This window comes from Anser anser, assembly GCF_964211835.1.
Source record: "Anser anser genome assembly, chromosome: 9".
NCBI classification, from domain to species: domain Eukaryota; kingdom Metazoa; phylum Chordata; class Aves; order Anseriformes; family Anatidae; genus Anser; species Anser anser.
This window is the reverse complement of record NC_139729.1, coordinates 13,802,025-13,822,901: the sequence shown is the minus strand read 5'-3', so window position 1 is coordinate 13,822,901 and position 20,877 is coordinate 13,802,025. Positions and strand designations below refer to the sequence as shown.

Genomic DNA, 20,877 nt, shown 5'->3' with positions numbered 1-20,877 from the left:
TTGACCCTGGATGGTTCGGGAAGTGCTGTCTGAACACACAAAACTCCCCTGCCACATTTTTTCTGTAAGCTTCTCAAAGCAGCATTAAGGTTCTAAATCACAGATTTTTCTGTTTATAGAAGTCAAACACGCTGTAAGGAAAGGTTTGAACGTGACATCTCGAGCTCCCTTCGACACCTGAAGGCAAAACCCCTGAGCCCAGCCTCCTGCAGCTGCTGGCACCGAGTCCCTTGGGACCCCGTAACTCCCAGCCCAACCTTCCCAGTGGCACCCAGACCTCTCACAGCTCAAAGCCCACTGCATCATTCCCCGTCCCTGCGTATACCTCTCACGCTGTTAGCTCTGGGAAAACCCTTGTCTCGTCTCTGCTGGAGACCAGAAGCAGCTCTAGATCTCAGTCTCCCTCACTGCTGAGGGACCCGATAACATTTTATGATGGTCAAATGCTGAATCATGAATAACAAGCTCAAAAAAAGAATTGCTGAGATGAATCCTCACTACTTAAAGTTTCTCTTGCTGCTCATTGACTCAAGATCTTAACCCATACTCTTGTGATACTCTGCACCGGAGCCAGAGAAGGTCTGGTCCTTGCCTCCAGGACTGCCCCATCCCATGCAAGCACAGCATAGCCCAACATCTTTTCAAGTCACTTGAGCGGCACCATCAGGAGCAGGTCCTGCAGCAGCTCTGTCCCACCACAAGAGGTGCTCCCTCGCTGAATTTCATCAGGCAGGAGCTGGAGTTCTCACAGCCAGCCCCCGTGATGCAAACCCATTCCTGATCCTGCCACGTCTGCGTCACCATGCAGATTACAGATGAAGGACCAGAAGGCTGAATCAGCAACCCCTTCTACCCCCCACAGCACACTAACACGCGTTAAAAAAGCCCTCTGTAGCTGCTGCCAGAGCAGAGGGACGCACAGATCACTCAGCAATCACACCCAAAGACACAACCATAAAAATAAAAGCTTTTTATTATTATTATTTTTTTTTATATACCATTACAGGAACATCCAAGGAACATTCTCAACAGCACGGGCAGCTCCGCATCACCTGGGGGTGAGCGCAGGCACCCAGCTCCAGGGTCTGCTGTCCTGCGTTCCTGAGCTGCCGCTGCTCTCGGGGCACGAGGTCCAGCTCCTCGCCCTCGGCACGGAGACCCCTGGCCCTCTGGGCATCACGGCGTCACCTTTTTGTAGGTGATGTGAAGGTGTTGGGTCATGGGCTGCGTAGTGGTTGCCATGGAGACGGTTTGCTCTAGCTTCCCATCAGAATTGAGCCTGAATTTTCTGGTGATCTGAAAAGGAGATCAGGAAAAACAATAATAAAATCAAGCAAACGGCATCTAAGGGTAAAAATCCTTAACTGTGCTTTACGCCTTTCCTTTGCTACGTTTAAGTTTTGCTGTCAACGTACCGCGGATGAAAGGCTACACCCCCACTGCAACCATACAAGAAAACGATGAGTAGCTTTTTCTCCTAGAGGGGGCGGCCCTTTCCAAAATATCAGGTCTAACCCCCGAGAACATCATCCCCAGAGCAACACAAGCAGGCAGCGTGCTGCCCGTAAGTAGGGCTGACTACATGCCTTTTTAGAGCGTGGAAAATGAGCATACACAACCGTCATTCCAAAAAGGAGCAAATAACTGTGGGTGTCCAACGTGCTCATGATTAGCTGCCCTTTCAAAGCCCCTCGGGCCTGCTGACAAGCTGCTGTCACTGGGCTTTTGGCAGGAAACGCTGTGTCTTCCTTGGGGTATTGCCACACTGGTGGCACACCATGCAGCACAGAACTGTGCCTGTTGGTACAGGTGGATTACTTGGAGCAGGGAGATTATCTGAACGTCCATACCCTTGGGTGTTAGGTCTTGACTGGAGAGGGAGAGCGGGCCTTACACGAGCAGCACTATCTCTGCATGTAAGGTAACAGTTCATCCCTGCTGGAGAACGAGGGATTCACACAGAGCAAAGCCACGGCCACACACTATTGGAAATAAACCTACTGGAGTCTGTAACACACCAGATTTCACTTGTGATGAGTTCGAGCTCTAGTGTGTTGGTAGGAAGGCCTGAAAAAAAATATCACCTGTTGTCTTTGCTTAAATTTAAGCATTTTTAACTGAGGAAAGAAATCATTCAAACAGCAGGTTTGTGTGTGGCTTTGACGTTACATTCCCCACTTCAAGTTTTCTATTTGAGTAATGATGGGTTTCAGTGAGGATGTTTTGTGGGGTCAACAAACAGGAAGACTCTGCATTAAACAGATTAACTTCTGCTAAAATTAACTGCTGTGGCTGTAAATTAATTAGCGAAGTGGTGCCATGGCCGATACCACTGTGCTGGGAGAGGAATGGTCTTGGCACTACCGCTGCCGTCCCTTTGGTACAGACAGGCCAACACCTGTCCGTCAGGAGACGGGCACCCGGCTGGAGGCCCAGGGAGATGCCTTGTCCTGGCTGACATTTCCAAGGCAGCCTCCAAAAACCATACAGGCTCTCTGCAAGGCATTTAACTGCAACAGAGAACAGCTTTGTTCATGCTGTATGGTGAGGCTGGAGTGGAGCCTTCTGACCTCGGGTCAGCCCAGGAAGCACCGTGTCCATCTGAGAGGGCTTGGCTGGCAACATCTTCCTCATCCTTCCACCTGACAGGCTGCGGGTCTGCTTGTGCTGCACTGAGCCTCCAGAGGGAGCACCTGTGGTTACCCTGTGGAGCTAGAAAACTTAGGACCCGTGCAAGTAGATGCTGGAACCCAGGTTTCAGCAGCTTCCAAACTGTTCAGGCCTGGGAATAGCACATGTTGTAAGCCTGCTCTTAGGTGTCTATGAAATAAAGGAAAGAAGTGGAACCACTATATTTAAACCTCAACTCTTGCTTCAAAATAACACTCCAGTGTGTTGCTCCAGCTGCCCGACTCTGCAGAAGGACACTATAACAATACAGATGATGTAACGGACATGGGAGTTCCCCAAGTGACAGCTGCTCTAAGAGGGCAGCCCGGCATGGCCCCCATACACATCGTGATTTGGCCTTTCAAGTGATTTTGGCGTAGATTTGCTGCACATCATCCAAAAGATGAGTTTACAGTGCCTAGTTCCACTTGGTGCTTCCCCTGCTGAACACAGTCCCGGGGATGAACAGAAACAAAGTCTTGGGGACAGCAGGATAACCTGCATGCACGATTAATTGGCAGTTACTTAAATGAGACTGATTTAGAAATTTCTAAAACGCAGTGCATTACAAGCAAGAAGAAAGCAGAGACTGTTAGGAGCACAGTATAGTCAAAAAGCATCTCACGGATTCACAAAGCACTTTCAAAACAATAGCTGCCTCCCCATAAGGCTTTTGCCAAGTGGATATGCTTAAGTGTACACACGTCAGTATTCCTACCAGTTCCCTTTCACCTTAAACAACAGTTAAAAAAGCAATTGCCTTTTTCAAAGAGCCGCATTCACATTAACATTGGAGTGGTTCATCCATCGGTGCTGAAAGAGGACTCTGCGCTTCTCTTTAAGACTGTGTTGAAAGTTGAATCAAAAGCGGAATTCATTCCTGCTGTTTTTCACAAAATGCCTCCATTTTACTGCAGTAACTTGCCCAAGGACAATGGAATCCTCCCATTTCTTTCAGAAATAAAATTGAGTTGATTTTCCAGAAGAAATGCTTTTTTTTGTTTTGTTTTAAAGATAGCTTTGGCTGATTTAGTATTTGACTTGGAAAAATAGAGAGTATCCCATTTTCTAGATCTTCCTCAAACAGCTCTCTCACACATCTCCAGAGACTCAGAGCTTGCTGCAAAGTGACCTCAGCATATCGCCATACACCAGGAAGATTTGGTTTGAGGTAGTTTACCAAACTGGGTACGAGTGTTGGAAGCAGCAAGATAAACTTGTGTCAGAGGACGTGGATAACAGGCAATGAGGGTGTGCTAACCCAGCCTAGCAGGAAGACACCAGATTTCCTGCTGCTCTACACTTTCAGCTTGTCTTGAAGACATGGAAAGAAAAAGAGTTTTTTGCAAATGTGTTAATTTCCAGTGCAGGTCACTCCAGGGCACTTCCAGAAGCTGTTGCCAGTCTGCATGCTCTAAGACAGCATCCAACCTCGTTAATACATCTGTTCCCACACATGCAGCGCGCGCCTAATGCCAGTGTCTAACACATCCCCTTCCATTTCAGCAGCCAGTGCCTGCCAAGCACACAACTGGCGCTCCTGCTCACTTCAGAACACCTCGTCCTCATCAACCCATCCTCAGCTAACTCTGGCTGCAGCCACAGCTCAGCCTGTGTGCTGCACCAGGGCTGCTTCCTGAAGCAGGAAAAGACAAATAAAAGAATACAAAATGTACTCATCTTTAACAAGAATTTATTTCACAATGTGTGACCCTAGCTGAGGGTTTCTGAAGGGCCCATTTTGACCCGTTACCAGTAGCATATGGCTCTGATCTCCTGAACAAAAACCAAACAGCAAAGGAGGAAATCTCTGATGACTAACGGAACAGCCAGAATGATCTGTCTCATAGGTGTGGAAGGCAGACCTGGAAAACACCTGTGACTGAAGGATTTGGCAGGGCAGCAGGGCTGGGATCTATACCTGCAGAGCGGGCCCTTCCCAGTGGGCTCGGTGCTACTGTTTAGACAAGACTTTCCTATTCTCTTCCCTAAGGACCTGCTACTGCCCTTGCTGGAGACAGGATTCTGGGTAGGCTGGTCTGACTCAGCGTGGCAGTTCTTATCTTAATGATTCCTTCTTGTCTTGTAATCTGTGAAGCAGCTTCTGAAAACTGTTACACAGAAAATAAGCAAGGATGCTGTGCAGTATTTCCAAGAAGACCTGAGGGTAATCTGTAATTAAAGCACTAATCGGCCTGTTCTCTCGACTAGACACCCTCGGGGGCTAGCGATATTATTTGAATGGCTAACCAAGTGTGAACTCACCTGCTCTACATGGGGCTTCTTGGCAAAGGAGATCCTGGCTATGGAGTGAGAAGCTATAGACAGCTCTTGTCCATTCACCTCCCCTTCTTCCACCTCCACAAGACCTGATAAGAAGCAAGGTCATAAATGCCAGGCTACAAAGGTTAATTAACAACGTCACAGTTATTACGCTATATAACAGATGAAGAAGATTTTTATCTGACCTAGCACATACCAACAACTGTAAATCCATGCAACCCCAGAAACAATGCTGGAAGATCTAGCCAGACTTACTCACACACTGTGCGATAGGTATTGCATTGCTACCGGCAATTTTCCCTTCAGCACACGCTCTCTAGTTTTAGATCCTTATTTAACCGTGTTTAAAAGTTCTTTAGTTATAATATAACGTAGATGCAGTTCTCTCTCTCATTCAGTCCCTGCAGGTGCACAAAGAGTACCAAGGCAGTAATTCCGGACAGTGGGAGATTCTCCTAGTTTAGGAACTAAGAGGACCATACTGAAATTACTCTTGGACATGGCAAAGGGAACAGGAGAGAAGCTACCCATTACAGTGCTGCAGCCGGGCAGGGTTTGTAATAGGAAACTTGTGGTATGAATCACACCAAGCACTCTGGGAAGGAGAGGTCGCATGGGAGGTTTACCACCACCGCAGCCTCGCCTTGCCAGGCTCACAAGCTCTGCTCTGCACCACAGAATCAAACACAGTGAGAGTTAACATCAGTAACGACAATCTAAGTGGGACGTTGAACCTGACTGTGCTCAGAAATAGCAGCCGGCCAGCTGCTATGCTAGCAATGGGAGGACTCCAGACAGATGAGCTCATGACCTGAGGCATACACCCTCTCTGTTTCTACCACAGGGTCTACTGTGGCCAACTCACGGGAACAGTGAGAATGACGCGTCTTATCTGTACAAGTTCTCCTTTTCTCCCTGCAAAAAACACACTTGGATACCATGAAGGCAACAAGAATGCCAGTGGCCACTTATCACCTGCCACGATTAAGTGCCAGGCTGTAACTTGTCATGAATTGAGGGGTTCTTTTGTTTCAAAAAGTTTTAAAAAGTATAAATACCAACATACCATTTTAGGAAAGGATATCCCTCAAGTCTCCTTCATGAGTGATATTTTGATTTGCAGTCCTTTCCTGTCTGAGAAAGCTAGAAAGCCTTGCTGCCTGGGCAAAGCCATGTAGCCAGTCCTAGAAACATGGTGCTTTTGACTCAAGCTCATTAACAGCAGGATGGGGAGATGCTGCTCTTTGGTGCTGAGCCCACAGTGAAAATAAACAAAATGGAACTGTTAAAGAGGTCCAGTAATTTTCTAGAAGAGTGATGAATGGCACCGCAGGACAAGGACCTCTTCTCTTCCCCAAAGATGCAGTACCTGTGTTCTGGGCGCTGATGAAGGCCACCTTATTAGTGTCAGGTTTGAGGCGGATGAACCCACATTCTCGGTGCATTGGTTTCCTGGTGTCTGGATGGAAGGCGTTGAACCTGAGGGGAAATCAGAATAGAAACGTCGCTGTATTGTTGCACTGAAAACACAGGGTTTGGCCTGGTTTCATCTCAGAGAAAACTGTATTTTATTTAACCATTTGACTGCCTGCATTTGAAGAGTAAGAGACTGACAATACTTCACGGTTGGAAGACGTAAGCGTGTAAAAAGACAGTTCCTTTATGTGCACAGCTAGACCCTCAGAGCTGGAAGTCATTATTTAAGTTCAGGCTTCTGATTTTCCACAGCTCCTGGGTCTCTCTAACTACTAGCTTAGAAACTCCCTTGGGTTACAGTAAGACATGTTGCTGATGCTGAAGCCATACTCTGTCGCAAATTTCCTTCTCTCAAACAAGTAGCTGGCCTTACAATATCATCTTTATTAAATTTTTTAAGATCTGTCAGTTTTTTTCTTTGTACCTTACTTGCTGCAGGCAATAACACTGCAGACTTATTTCTCCCCACCTCGAAAAGGAAAAAAAAAATCAGCTCGGATGCTTGCTTATTCTTCATAATGCCTTACAGCTGTACATTTGGTCAGCCATATCACAGGCAACACCTACGTATTATTACACACGACCATATGTTGCGTCAGTGCTACAGCACTCCTGAGTCTACACAGGTAACTGAATTAAACCACACGGCGAGCTGAAGCAGTTATTTAGTGAAGAAACACCGAGAGCCAAAAAGCCCAAAGAAAGGGCTTCCTGTGTGAAGTAAGAGCTACTGAATCACTCAAAGTCGCCATCTCCCAAAAGAAAACACAAAAGGAAACTATAAGCAAGGAAGAAGAGCACAGCACAGGCATGCCGTTACAGAATTTGGGTGCTTACAGCTGCTTCTGGCTCCCCGGCATCCTCTGGGCACACAATTACTCCTCCTGCTTGGCCGTGTCTCTATACACAGGATGTCTCCTCCTAACCACACGGTGACAAGGACCAGGAGTGACCGATACCAGCAGTGCAGGACTGTGGCTATGCTAAGGACTGCCCTAGCATCCCAGCCTGCGTGCTCTGCACTTAGCGCACCCTGCAGGGACACGCGTCATGCTGAGACTGTCGAGAATCAAAGGGGGAATGAACTTCAGGCTGCTCTCAGTGCCTGGAGTGTCTGGGAGACGTGTGGCTTGTCTTGTAACGGTCTGGGGTACTGGTTGAGGAGCCAGGTCCCTCACCTGCCCATTTTCCCAAAGCTTCCCAGAGTTCAGCAGTTCTGAGCTGTATTTCCACAGCAGAAGAATACAACTCCGACCAGCAAGTGACCCAAAAGCTGGAGTCGGGGCGTGCTGGGTGTAGAGCACAACTGTCGGAGCCCTGTTTCTTTTGGCAACTGAACTAAAAATATCACGCCTTGCCAACAGCTCTGTCGCAACAAGCGATGCACACCAGGAACGCAGGGTACCATTCACACAACGTCAGTGTCTTGTAATTATTCCTCTCTCTGGTTCTCAAAGCAACAATCTCTCCATCTCAACCCTCCCAGCCAAAGGATCAGCACTGAACCGTTAGCTAACATGCCACTTCTCCTCCTCCAGATTCTGTATTTCTCTTCGAACAATTACTGGCAAACAAAGCAGTTAAGCTGTCTGCCTGATATCCAATACAGCTTGTTGAACATTCAATTTTTCTCAATTTTTTCACGTCGGTGAAGACTGGGGACCACAGTTTAAAATGGACAAACCCGTTAGCTATGCCACCGTGCCTTCATTTATATCCGTAAGTGTCAGCTTGACAAAACAGAGTGATGGTGGTTGTAGGGTAACGCTATTACTTGAGGATTCATTTCTAATTAAACAGCTGCCACCAGCAACAGGAACGCTGTCTTCTCTGGCCGTAAGGACAACATCTTTTGGCTAACACACATGCACAGCACGTTAAAGTGGAAGGATCACTGACCTTTCAAAGACAGGCACTGAATTTGCCCAAACTATAGGGATGTTTGTGTTCAGGATGGGGCCAATCTCGTTGCTGATCCCAGCACCTTCCGTTGCTTCTCCCTGTGTAACCCTCAAGAGTGGCAGGCTGCAAGAATTGCATGTTGTGCCACGGTCATGGTCCTGACCCTCTACACATACGCGACAGCACCAGAGGTGTGACCTCACTTCTGAAAAGCTCTGTGGAGTCGCACGGTATGTTTAGGTTTAGGCCAGTGAACGGTCGCTGATTGCAGGTGTGCAGCTCTGGGCACTACACAACAGCGCACCAATTTATCAGCAGTTTTAAAGCAAAACAACCCCCCCAGAAAAGCAGACCACCCAGCTACATGCCGCTACATTGCCTCATTTGGTAGATGAAAAGCGGTTTATTTTGCAGCTGGAAAAGAAACGCAACCAACAAATCTCACTGCAGCCACACCTGCTCTGATCCAAAAGCTGCTGCCAGCACAGACAAACCTCGAGACTTACGAGAAGTTGAGCATGGGCTGCCCCACGTGAGAGATGTGCACTTCCTCCAGGTACTGGAACGGCTTCATCGTGGGGAAGGTGCCGTCCCCCGGGGGGTCCGAGAGCCAGGTGCCCAGCATCCAGGACAGGGGCTCCATCACAGGGTTCAGCTGGGGAGTCTCTGCGGAGGAAGAGGAAAGAATGAAGACATTTCATGGGCCTGCTCTACGGCTTGCTGTTAACAGCTGGGTGGAGGAAGAACGTGAAACACCTCAGAAATGGTCCAACGCATCAGGAACGCTTTTCTGCAGAGCAAAGTCAGCTCCAAGGCGCAAGGAGAGTAAGCCTGTTTTCAGACCTGCTCGTGGCCTCCCCCGGGGCACTATTCCCAGCAGTGCCTTTCTGCCCCCTCTTTCTGGCACCGACTCGAAGGGAAAAGTCCCCTCCCTTCAACACGCAGGGAAGAAGTCTGAAATCACAGAATCTCAGGGTAAAGAATGAAGCATGATAAACGATATCAGTGACAGATCTCCAGTGCTCTGGCGCTGATTTTTCTCAAGCACTAAGGACGGGCTGTTCCTGTTTGTTTTGGAGCCCAAGGAAATGAGTCCTCACTTCAGAGGAAAAAGAAAGTCAGGCAGCATCCGTATTCAAAATCAAAGTTTACCTGTATTTTTTTTAAGAGGTTAATAATGAGCTGTACTTTTATAGAAAGAGGCAGAGAGAGTTCAGAAATTGCTCTGCTTAGGTGCTGGACTAAGGCTCACTGAAAGGTATTACAAATACTGCTGTGCACGTAAGTTAAAGCATAAAACAGAAGAGAAAGGTACTCCCGTTTGTCACTGCATTTATTAAGAAGCAACCAAGGCCTGCTTCACAAAGCTAAAAGGCTCCTTTAGTGAATCGTTTTAGAAGAGCTTTGATAAGCAACGGTTTTGCATTTTGCTATGATTTCACAGGGTGTGAGCTGGAAAAAAAAAAAGAGAGAAATTGAGACAGACATTTTAAAGTCATGTGAACAACAAAGCAGATCCTCTCCTGCGATGTAAACAGGGAAAGTGATACAGCACCCACATGATCCTAGGAAAGACCTCTACAAATAGAGATGAGGGGGCCCACTGCAAAATCTAGGCTGGCTCCATTATGCAGCTGAGTAAGTTCGCTTAAAGCACGCCCTCCTCCCACTCGTGTGCGAAACGACAGGCAGTGGCAGGCCAGGGGCTAAACGGGTGTTTTCCACACCTAGTGATATCATCTAGTACAGGAATAAGCTGCCTGTCTGGCTGGTCTAGAAGGCATGGACTCAGCTGCGAGGAGAAATGGTGCCCTAAACAAAAAATTGTCCGAGTTTCACTGCTCAAACCCAACCCACAGGCAAAAAAAGACCGAGCAAGGAAGATTGGAGAGGTCACACTAGGATGCCAAAGTAGGGGAACAGATTTTTCACCAGTAAAAGACAGCCACTTTTATTCTTTACTCTCTCACAGCAAGTTTAAAGACAGAATGACAACTAGCAAGTCGTCAAGAGGCTGCTAGTTTCTTTATCCTCATGTACTCTGCAAGCAAAGCAACCTGAGAAAACACGAGCTCTCGCTACGAAACAAAGTGGTAAAAATCTGCAGCATCAAAGCAACCCCCTGCAAAGAGCACCCCGCATGTTCGTGCAGGCACCGCCGGCTTACCGGGGGGTTCCTACAGGCTGCCCAGCAGCGGCAGCTACCGGGCTGTCCGTCACTGTCCCTACCTTCCACCTGTCCTGTCGGCAGCCCAAGCAACAGCACGCTATCTTCGGGTGCAGTGAGCACAGTGACTTTAATACAGCGATTACCGCTAACTGAAGTTCAAAATTATTGCTAGGAGAAACTAAATGCCTCTAGGCTGCTTCTTAGGAACCACTTTTCCTTCCCACTTGCAGTCTCAGAGCAGGCTGTGTGAGAGCACAGACGGCATCACCACCTTGTCCACCTGGTATCTGTCTTCCCCTTGCAACCCGCACACGGTGCTTTTCCTCCCGAGCTTTCTGCAGGCCCTGAAGCCCCCCACAGAAGGGAAGAGCAAAGCTTTGGAAAGGTCAGCGGAGACTGCAGCCTGTGCTGCTGCTGCCCTCTTCTGGGCCAGGAGATGGCAACAAAGCCTAGGACCAGGACAGCTTCCATCCTTCCTTTTCTCCTGCTTACCAGCTGTGCTGTGGGAATAAGGACCGGAGAGAGACTCAGTGATGCCCAGGGGAATAAGCACATCCTGATCACTTCCTATACGCTGCTGCTTCTTACCTTTGGCATCGGACTTTGGACTAAGTTCTGTTATCACCCCCGGCAGCCTTCTGTGCCAGAGAGCTGAACTGAAAGGGCAGAAAAGCAATAGCAGGGAGGCTGACGGGAGAAAGGCTGATTGAGGGCATCAGAAAAGAAAGGTGATTGAAAAAAAAATTGCTTCTTATGTCACGGATAAGTAAATGTAAGACTATTGTAGCAATAAATAATTTTACAGAGGAAAGTGGAAAACATCTGTCTACTGAGCTGCTTTGTTTGTAACACAGACTCGGAGATACGGTCTCTGTCAAGAGGAATTTCACTGAAGGAGGAGCATGCAAATTCTTCTTTAACAATCTACATTCATAGCTCACTTTTACAAACACATTTTAAGCCACAGTAGTAGGCAAGTGCCTGAGAATAACAAAAAATACAAATCACCTCTGGGAACTTGCACTGCAAGACACGCTGTCCTCCCTTCTACATGTTTAAAGCCTCAGATAGCGTCCTTGCAAGACTGATGAAGCAAATCTTGGTCTTTTTGCGTCCACGTGCACAGTTTCTTTTTTGTGTAATAACAAGTAAGCTCACACTACAGCCTCTTCCTTAATAAGGACCTTCATGGTGTCACTCTCCCCTACCAAATTATATGTTTTCTTGAAGCTCTTCCCAGCACCTCGAGACCTCTGCTCCTCTACAAAACCCAAATGAAGTCAACCACCACGTTTAAAAGTCGTGGTAACAGCTTGGGAGACAAAAACCACAGCAACGTGATCAGCAACATGATCACCTAGATCTCGTTTCTTCAGGAAGCTGTTCAGGCCACACTTTCCCCCGAGACCGCCGTGCCCAGGTCCCGGGGACACAAGTCAGCTCTGCTTCACCTTCTGACCTCGCTGCATCCCTCCGGCCTCGCGGATGGCTTGTTTCCACTTCCTTCCCATTCACAGGGATTTAGAAGTCAAATCTCTCCCCGCACGGTAACGAAGTCAGGCTGTAACTGGCTGCCCACGCTCCGCAGCGAGGGACGATGCAGTCTCCCTGCCGCGAGATGAACCGGACAAAGCGGACGAGCGATCCCCCAGGCCATGTCTACGCAGGCCTCAGCCAGCGTGGCTCTGCAGCGCGATCCCTGGCACACAAAGCTATGCTGGCACAAATCCCCGTGCGGTTTTATCAGCAAAAGTGCAGAGTGAGCAGCCAGTTGGCTGCTAATGAGACAGCTAACCTGTTTCTCCTAAGCTGGGGAATACTTGCTGCATGAAACTTCAGCGAAAAGAAAAGAAAATCTCACCTGGCACCTTCCGTCTTCAAGGTGTGGGGACTACCGCCAGCAGCTGGGCAGCCTCCTGCAGCCCTTTCTTCATCTGAGACGCTTACTAGATTTAAACCATCGTCAGCAACATTCCAGTAATTAAGGAGCAGCCTTGTTCTGCGCACTTTTTGCCCAATTAGGTACAGAAGGTGGCTTTATTCCCTGCTGCCCCTCTCTCCAGCATTGTACCCCTTACACTTGCTGATGCTCTCTCCCAGCGAACCAGTAAAGCACTCCTAGCGCTGACGTGCTCTAACTCCATCCCTGCGCTGAGGGGGGAAATGTGATTACACTCACAAATTCGCATCTTACGCCCTCTATTAGTAATTAATTTCATAACCAAGCACCAATCTGTTACTGCCTCTGTGGTAAAACGTTCCAGTGTCTGCAGTCACTACCAGACCTCTCCCGCACTACAAAACACAGAGAAAACAAATTCTTAAAATTACATACTGTTATGGGAAACCCAAACATCCTAAAGAAAGCTTACCTCAATGTATGTTATACTTTCTTTCAAGTTTTCCTTAGTTAGCATTTTCATTGCTTCCTAGTCACAAGCTATTGTATTTGTGTGTGGGTTTTTTTTGTGTGTCTGTGAGTCATTGCCCACTGACTTCAGAAATAAATGCTTAATCCACAAGCTGAACAGGCCATTAGGGAAAAAAAAAAAAAAAAAAAACAGAAAAGAAAGCAGACCACTCCACAGGAAAAAAAAAAAAAAAAAAGATGCAGAAAACAGAGAAGCAACAGGTCTTGCTTCCCCCCTTCCAACCTCCTTTCTCTCCGTGGGGACAGTGGAAGGGCCATTTCCTGATGAACCCGGTCCTGAAGACAGAATTCCTACAAGGAAATTTTTACCCTGAATCCATCCGACAGCCACAATCTTGCGGTCACTATTCCCAAAGCATGCTCCTGTGAAAGAGCGAACCTAAAAACCTAGACAGCCTAAGAGATAATATTGTTTAGGTTTAGCTAATCAGCATTTGAAAAGATAACGCAGCTGATAATCTCACAGATCATAGATCTTGAGACACACACACACACAGAAGTGCAATCACTTGTCCCAGGTCACTCAGCTTGACGGGGATTTCTAAAACCAACGCAATTACCTGCACAGGGCAGGAGAGGAGGGGGGCTCGCTGTGTGTCCAGCTGGTCCCCGCTGCTCCAGCGATGCTCGAGGCAGCTCAACTCTGTCATGGAATCACAGAATATCCCAAGTTGGAAGGGACTCACCAGGACCACCGAGTCCAACTCCTGGCTCCACACAGGACCACCCAAAAATCAAACCCTATGTCCGACAGCCTTGGACAAATGCTTCTTGAACTCTGGCAGGCTCGGTGCCATGACCACTGCCCCTGTTCAGTGCCCGACCACCTCTGGGTGCAGAACCTTTTCCTAACCCCCAGCCTGACCCTCCCCTGTCCCAGCTCCATGCCGTTCCCTCGGGTCCTGTCGCTGTCCCCAGGGAGCAGAGCTCAGCGCCTGCCCCTCCGCTCCCCTCGTGAGGGAGCTGCAGGCCGCCATGAGGCCTCCCCTCGGCCTGCTCTGCGCCGGGCTGAACAAACCCAAGGACTTCAGCCGCTCCTCACGTGTCTTCTCCGAACCCTTCACCATCTTTGTAGCCCTCCTCTGGACACTCTCTAACAGCTCTATATCCTTCTTATATTGTGGCACCCCAAACAGCACACGGCACTCGAGGTGAGGCTGCGTCAGGCAGCGCAGAGCAGGACGATCGATCCCTTCCGATCCCTTCCCTCCGCCTGCCGGCAGGGCTGTGCCTGAGGCCCTGCAGAGTACGGCCGGCCCTTTTGGCTGCCAGGGCTCATTTTCACCTTGCTATTGCCCAGAACCCCCAGATCTCTTTCTGCAGGGCCGCTCTCCAGCCTCTCGTCCCCCAGTCTGTACGTACAGCCAGGGTTGCCCCTTCCCAGGCGCAGAATCCAGCACTTGCTCCCTCTGTATTATTGGTGATTGCTCAGCCCTCTCATTTGTCCACATCTCTCTGCAAGGCCTCTGTACCCTCAACGGAGTCAACCAGTTGTCAGAACTGAGTGTTGTCCACACACAAAGTATGCCTTCAAGTCCTGCACCCAAGTCCATTTATGAAGACACGAAAGAGAACTGGCCCCAAATCGGAGCCATGCGGAACCCCACTGGTGACTGGAGCCCGTCAGCCCCAGGGCAGCACGTGCACGGGCTGCAGGTGCTGGAAATCCTCACCCAGCCTCTCTCCTGACACCTTGTCACAGATTTGGCCCCACTCTTAAGCTCCGTGCACATATTCCTGCTCCTTATCTCACTCTTTGCTTACCTTATCCTTCAATCTTTGTAACGCTTTATTGACCAACCCTCTGTCCCAGCCGTTCCCATCCATTTCTCCAGGTAGATAAGGCAGAAGAGCTGCGATCAGCTCCTGCCATTCCAGAATAAATATATTTTTCTTGTTCTCGCACCCCCTCACATCTCTTCCCACTGACGCTGAGGAACATAGCTTTACGACTTGCTTCTGCAAAACAAGCAAAAGTCTCTTGCCACCTTGGTGGAAAACGCTCCCACTGAAGAGGCACCGGGTCTCCAGTTCCACACAAAACCATGTTTAACGTTCATGTCCTCCTGCCTGTGTTCCCAAAGCTCACCAATTACCCTTCATCCACACGCAGAAAGCATTATAAACAGCTGCACTTCTATGAGGTTTTGTACAAATACTAAGAAACAAATCTAAACTGGAAAGAAACATTTCCAATGGCTACTTAGCAAAATTCTGATTGTTTTCCACGTGGACCCATTTTGCAAATCTCCTGCCTTTAACATGACCTTCATGAAAGCAGACACGGAGTTTGGAACGGGCTCCACGTAAGCTCAGAATGCTGAATATGAACAACTCTACCTCTCTGATAAATGCATGTACTTTAAGCACATTGAATCCTACCTGCGTTTGCTCCACTGCTGGCCATAGCGTGCCGAGTTATTTTCCTATCGCTTGGTCTAGCTCTCTAACCACCTTTGCTCACCAGAAAGTGTCCTGCACTTGGTTGATAAGATGGCTATAAGGGAAGTGATCTCACGATGAGGTAAGAAAGTTATCCTAGAGCCTGCTGGGAGATGTAGTTTTACAAAAGGATCGAACACCAGGGCATTAAGGCAACGTGACCTTGTGAAAGCAGCATCTTCGTTTTGGCTTCAGGAACATGATGCAACCAACAGAGCTGAGAAGGCTTCCAGCAGAACTAGCTGGTTAGATGCTATGTGTGCTGAACAGGAGCACGCTGAACTGCTTCCCCTTCCCTTGCAGTCCATGTTCTTCCCAGCTCACCTTCCCCAGGAGATTGGGGCTGTATTTCTTTGCTCACTCTCTCCCTAATTTCTCCCAGTGCATCCTCTTGCTCCTTGGAAGATGTGTATAATCTTGCTCTGCCTGGTGCACCCTGTCCAGCCATGCTCTGTCAAAAACATTTCTCAGCCACTGGCCTGCAGACACCAGAGGTGGCCCACGAAACAGAAGGAAACGTGTTCCCACCAAACAAGCAAGCAAATTCAAAGTTTAGCACGGAAATCGTCACTACAGCAGCTGTGCAGAAAACCCAGGGGTTTTCATAAAACAAGTTAGTTGATCTCCCTGCTACGAAAGGCTGGAAAAGGCCACGTCTGTGCACCGTGACGGCCTGAGCGTGCTGTGAGGCAAACTCACCCGGACTGAGTCACCAGTCCTCAAGCACGGCTGGCAGGGACCGCGTGTGCAGCAGTCTGCAGAAATCTGCTCCTTCCAGATGGCTGTCATTTGGGTGCAGCCAGCAGAAACCTCCTTGTGCAGCTGGAGGAGCATTTCAGCCGAGAACGATGGGCACGAGGAGCTGCCCGACCGGTGAGATGCCAGGCGAGAAGCACGCGGCAGGAATCACAGGGCCTCTTTGCAGACAGCAGCATCGCCGTGGGGTGACACCTAGGGCATCGCCACTCTGCTGTGCGCTAGGGCATCCCGTTCTCTGCCTTTCCAGACAAAAAACGTGGCTGTCCGGTCTGATACGCTCATAGCTTGAGGCTGTAAGCCATCCGAACATGCAGGGGACCATCAGAAAACCTTAAAAACGCAACTTGCTAAACAGATCCATGGGACAGATCACACTGACTGCCCGGTAAGCCCAGCACGCAGTCCATACAAGAGCAGCACACGACGCTTTTAAGAGGGCTTCGCACTGAGACCAGGCAGCGCAGGTGGGCCCAAAGCACATCCCTCTGCTCCGAATTTCGTGCACGCAGCCGGACATCGGGCGGCAGCGGGGAGGACAGCCGGCAGCACGCTGGAGTCAGGACGTAAACAGGCAGCAACCTGCCAAGTCAGCCCGGTCGCGTACCTTCCTTACGCTCCCCATCCCCAAGGCACCGGCTTTAGAAAAAAAAGAAATTGCAGGCTCAGGTTTATAGCTATTAACATCACCTCATCTACGCACCGTATGATTTAGGACAACTGAAATGTAGCTACTACTAAAGACTATAATTATTATTAACCTAATACTTGTTACCTCAGTTTTTATGAATACCAAAAAGCCCTCTTCAATTCAGTTTTGCATCAGAGTACAATTTAGTGTCTGCGCATAAAACAGGCTCTGCCCAGCAGCAGTCAGCTGCGCTTAATCAGGTATTTTGACTGCCATAAACTATTACTAAGAGCACAAGAAAAAAACAATGCAAAGCAGAAGAGCACCAAGATGAAATTAAAACAAAAGCTGGCCAGCCCCTAACAAACCCTTGGAAAAGTCACCAGCAGAATGGTTCCCTAAGAACTTCTCATCGCCTAGAGCTACAGTCACCAAAAGGATTTGGTTTTCTCACGTTGGTCTCTAGTTTTGTTGATAAGAGATAGCAGAATGGGTAACAAGTTGATCACTTCGTTAAAAAAAAAATTGACATTTCACCTTATAGAATTGAAGACGCAATTCCTATGTTCTTACAAAATTCTTACTGTGTCATTCGCATGTTCTCATACATGTACACGTTAGAACATCTGCCTCAAGAAAGAAAACAAAATCACAGTATTTCCTACAAAAAAAGAAAAGCAACATTCAGGACGCCCTCCTTGCAACCAGCATCTCATTGCAGGCATTTCAACACTGCCAGACACCTTTTTTATATCCCTCTATATGTATACTTAGGAACGATAATTACGGAACCCTAATTTTGTATTTAGTCATTTCCTTTAGTCTGACACCAAAGCAGTACAGAACCGTAGACAGGAAGGCACAAATAAGAAGACCACGCTGATTTCGCACTGCAGCGAAAAAAATCTTTTCCCCCTCTACCCCAATCAAAGCATGAGCTTTCCACTGGAAAATTACAAACACGTGGAGAAAGTAGCGCTGGGTATCAGCCTGTGAGAACTTTGCTGGGGTTTATTTTCCTGCACTCGAGTGAGGAAATAGGCCATGCTGTAGGAGTCTGGAGAGCGCGTCTGCCTATGCCAGGATCACGTTTCTAACCATGCCTACTACCACGCGGCTTCAGAAAACAAGGAAGAACCTCACGACGGATGCAGAGGGGAGAATTACCTTGGCAAGAGTTTCCAACACACCTAGCCATCCTTGGGAAGCTGCTTCAAGAAAGCTCCGGGTCACGCATCCTTCACAAAGTAACCCTACGCAGCCACACAAACACCAAATACCATTAAAGCCTTCTAGGCTTTTCCCCAAATTATACCTAACAACTGAAGTCACTGTGCAAAAGTTTTGTCGTTGTTCAAGATTTGGATTAAATCACTCTTCTTGCAATAGAAAGGGGTAAGGCCCGATCTGACTCCTCGGTAACAGAATTTCATCACGCCATCTCATCGCTCGTTGAGCTCCCCTGTATTTTCAGGTGTTTCACTTATTATTTATTTTACTGATAGAGAAGTCATTTCCTATCTCTTCGCACTCTATTATCTGTTTCCTGACTTCTGCCTTCTGAGGGAGGAAATTATCAAACTGAACGCAGTATTTCAGTCAAGAAGAACGTCGTCAACATGTACGATGACAGTCGTGTCTGAGACCTACTACCTCACTTGGATTTCTTGTATCCCAAGTACTGAGTACAGTACATGAAATCCAAGATCAGAAGCACTTCTTACATCACTAGAGAAGACTACAACAGCTTTTCCCAAATACCTTCTGTTCATGACAGCTCATTAAGGCACAGAAAAATTTCACAGACACACTCCAAATCATGTCACAGATGAACAAGCTAAAATAATCCAGGAAGAAAAAAAAATTCATCACAGGAGTTGTCCTCCACACCATAACCTAACTTTGCGCCCCATCACCTCGGAAAGCTATACGGAAACAACGCGTGCTATTTGCAACTTCGAGGAGGCAAAGTTTGGAGAGCGCAGCAGTGACTTCTACCAAACAGCCAACACTGTCAGGGAAAAAAACCAACCAACCAACCAACCACAACAGGCTTGTGGAATACAAGAAATAGCTCACGTGCCCAAAAACCTGTCCAATTCTTTCACTTGCATCCCTTGGCCTAGCATGAGCTACTACTTCCCTTTCCAAAAACATACCTGTCTCCTGTCTTTAACTCACTGCATTGCTATTACCTCTAACTTAAACAGCCTCTTATTGTTAAGAAAATGATGAATTCTGCCTGAATGCAAAGACGCTGTAAATACTGACCACAGTCCTGGGATAGCAGGCTGTTCAAGTAAGGGAAACTGATCCTCTTCAGCTCATCTAGCTTCTCCTTCAGCTTCCTGACTTGACTGTCCGAGCGGCTGATCCTCTGCCTCAGAAGTTTCAGCTCTCCATTCTTCTTCTCCACCTGTTCACGCAAGCAGCACACCTGACTTTTGCTTTGCCTGGAGGAGAAACAGTACGAGTGGAGGGAGTCAATGAGCTTGCAGGCTCCCGAGGCCGACATGATGACCTCGTTGATCGACATGGGGTTGGCATCCGTGTCCCCCTTCTGTCCCACCACAGCCTCAGCAGCAGGCTGAGGGGTCAGGTCTGCTGGGGATGCCGACAAACTCTGGGAAGGTTTCTGAGGGGTTGCAGTAAGGGATGAAGTAGGGGAGTCTTCTGTGACAGTCTTATCGTGTCCCATGAGATTGCTACTGCAGCTTGGTTCCACGTCTCTCTTTGGCCTTTTCCTTTCTAGCTGCTCTTTTGGGAAAGATGGCCTCTCTCTGGCATGCTTGGAGGAAAAGCTGTAAGAATGAAGGGAGCCGATGAACTTGCAAGCACCAGAGGCAGGAGGCGTGAAGTCATCCACCGATATGCCACTCCTGTCTGCTATCCAACTCCCCGTCCAGGTGGTTTTAGGACAGTCCTCCACAGAAGATCTGTCAGACTTTTTCTGAGGTCCAGGCTTTGCAACTAAATTATCCCCTAACGTCCTTGTCCGAGGGCCTTCCAGCTCACTGTGGAGATCCTCTTCCTCCTCGGACATCGACTCGATATCCTCTTGCAAAGTCGCCTCCTCCATCTCGTTCGTCCCTTGCATTACCATAAAGTCCTGGTCAGGAGACGAGGTCCTCTGAACTACCTCACGGCCTCCTTCCCTTGGGTCCTCTCCATCCTGCAGCGGCACCTGGCTTGCTATTTTTCTCTTGCTTCTGACATAATCCAGGTTGTCGCGTTTTTTCTCCGCAAGCTGGAAGATGGTAGGGACGGCAGTGGGCTTCAGCAACCGGTGCTGGTCTTCCAGCCGCTTTGAGAAGCTGTCTTTGGTGAAGTGCTCGCTGCAGAGGAAGGAATACTTGGTGGGGGTCCAGTTGTCTCTCTGAACGGCTTTTAGCCACTGGATCAGGCGCTTCGAGTCCTTCAGAGGGAATCTAAAACCGGGAGGAACAAACACGCGAACGTAAGGGGCGATAGCTGCGACCACAAAGACGAACGCTCCCAAGTTTTGGCCGTTCCCCCGAAAGTTGTGACTCGGCAGGTCGGGCTGGGCGGTGGGCCGAGCCGCCTGACCTTCGTCTCCCCCGCTGTGGGCACAGCCCCGCGGCTCGGGGCAGGCTCGGGGGGCCGGGGGGCCGCTGCCAGCCGGCTGCGCCGCACAACAAAGAGCCGCCGGGGCTCGGCCGGCCGCCGCTGTCCCGCCGCCGGCTGCGGGAGCGCCCAGGGCGCCGTGCGGCCGCCCACCGGAGCCCGGCCGGAGCCCGGAGCGTGGCGGAGCCGCCCCCCGCCCCCGGCCCGGGCACCGCCGCCCCCGGCTCCTCGGCACCTGCGGGGCCGCGGGCTCACCTGTGGAAGGAGACGGCGCCCCGGTGCGCCTTCCCCTGCCGGTTGGAGCAGTTGGCGGCGGCGCAGCAGATCACCATCTCCGGCCGGCGGCCGGGCCCGCCCCGGCCTTCCTCCTCCTCCTCCTCCTCCTCCTCCTCCCGCCCCCCGCCGGCCCGGCCCGGCCCGGCCGCCGCCAGCCGTACAGCAAGATGGCGGAGCCAGGTCACCCCTCCGCCCTGGGGAACGGGGCTCCGTACGGCGCCGCCGGCAGCCACCAGCATGGCGGCCGCCGTGTGG

General features: G+C 49.3%; 1 protein-coding gene across 2 annotated transcripts; it reads right to left on the bottom strand.

The window, feature by feature from the left end:
* Positions 1-955: 955 nt before the first annotated feature.
* THAP4 (THAP domain containing 4) lies at positions 956-20,876 on the bottom strand. 2 transcript variants are annotated; one of them, XM_083848687.1, is made up of 6 exons: positions 20,602-20,876; positions 19,033-20,189; positions 8,838-8,997; positions 6,323-6,432; positions 4,936-5,039; positions 956-1,296 (listed from the first exon to the last, which is right to left on the bottom strand). In XM_083848687.1, the coding sequence occupies exons 1-6, from the start codon at positions 20,859-20,861 to the stop codon at positions 1,177-1,179; spliced, it is 1,911 nt and encodes a 636-aa protein (XP_083704813.1). In that variant the 5' UTR covers positions 20,862-20,876; the 3' UTR covers positions 956-1,176. The 2 variants fall into 2 exon arrangements, with proteins under 2 accessions (XP_083704813.1, XP_083704814.1); XM_083848688.1 differs by lacking the exons at positions 19,033-20,189; positions 20,602-20,876 and adding an exon at positions 15,315-15,465.
* Position 20,877: the final 1 nt, after the last annotated feature.

Bases quoted from the DNA above. Each gene is read 5' to 3' on its own strand.
- THAP4 (XM_083848687.1), bottom strand. From the start codon at position 20,861: ATGCTGGTGGCTGCCGGCGGCGCCGTACGGAGCCCCGTTCCCCAGGGC. The intron at 6,433-8,837 runs GTAAGTCTCGAG...ATTTCCCCTCAG, and splicing joins CAGCCCATGCTCAACTTCTC to GTTCAACGCCTTCCATCCAG. The intron at 5,040-6,322 runs GTACTGCATCTT...GCTTCTTATCAG, and splicing joins CATCAGCGCCCAGAACACAG to GTCTTGTGGAGGTGGAAGAA.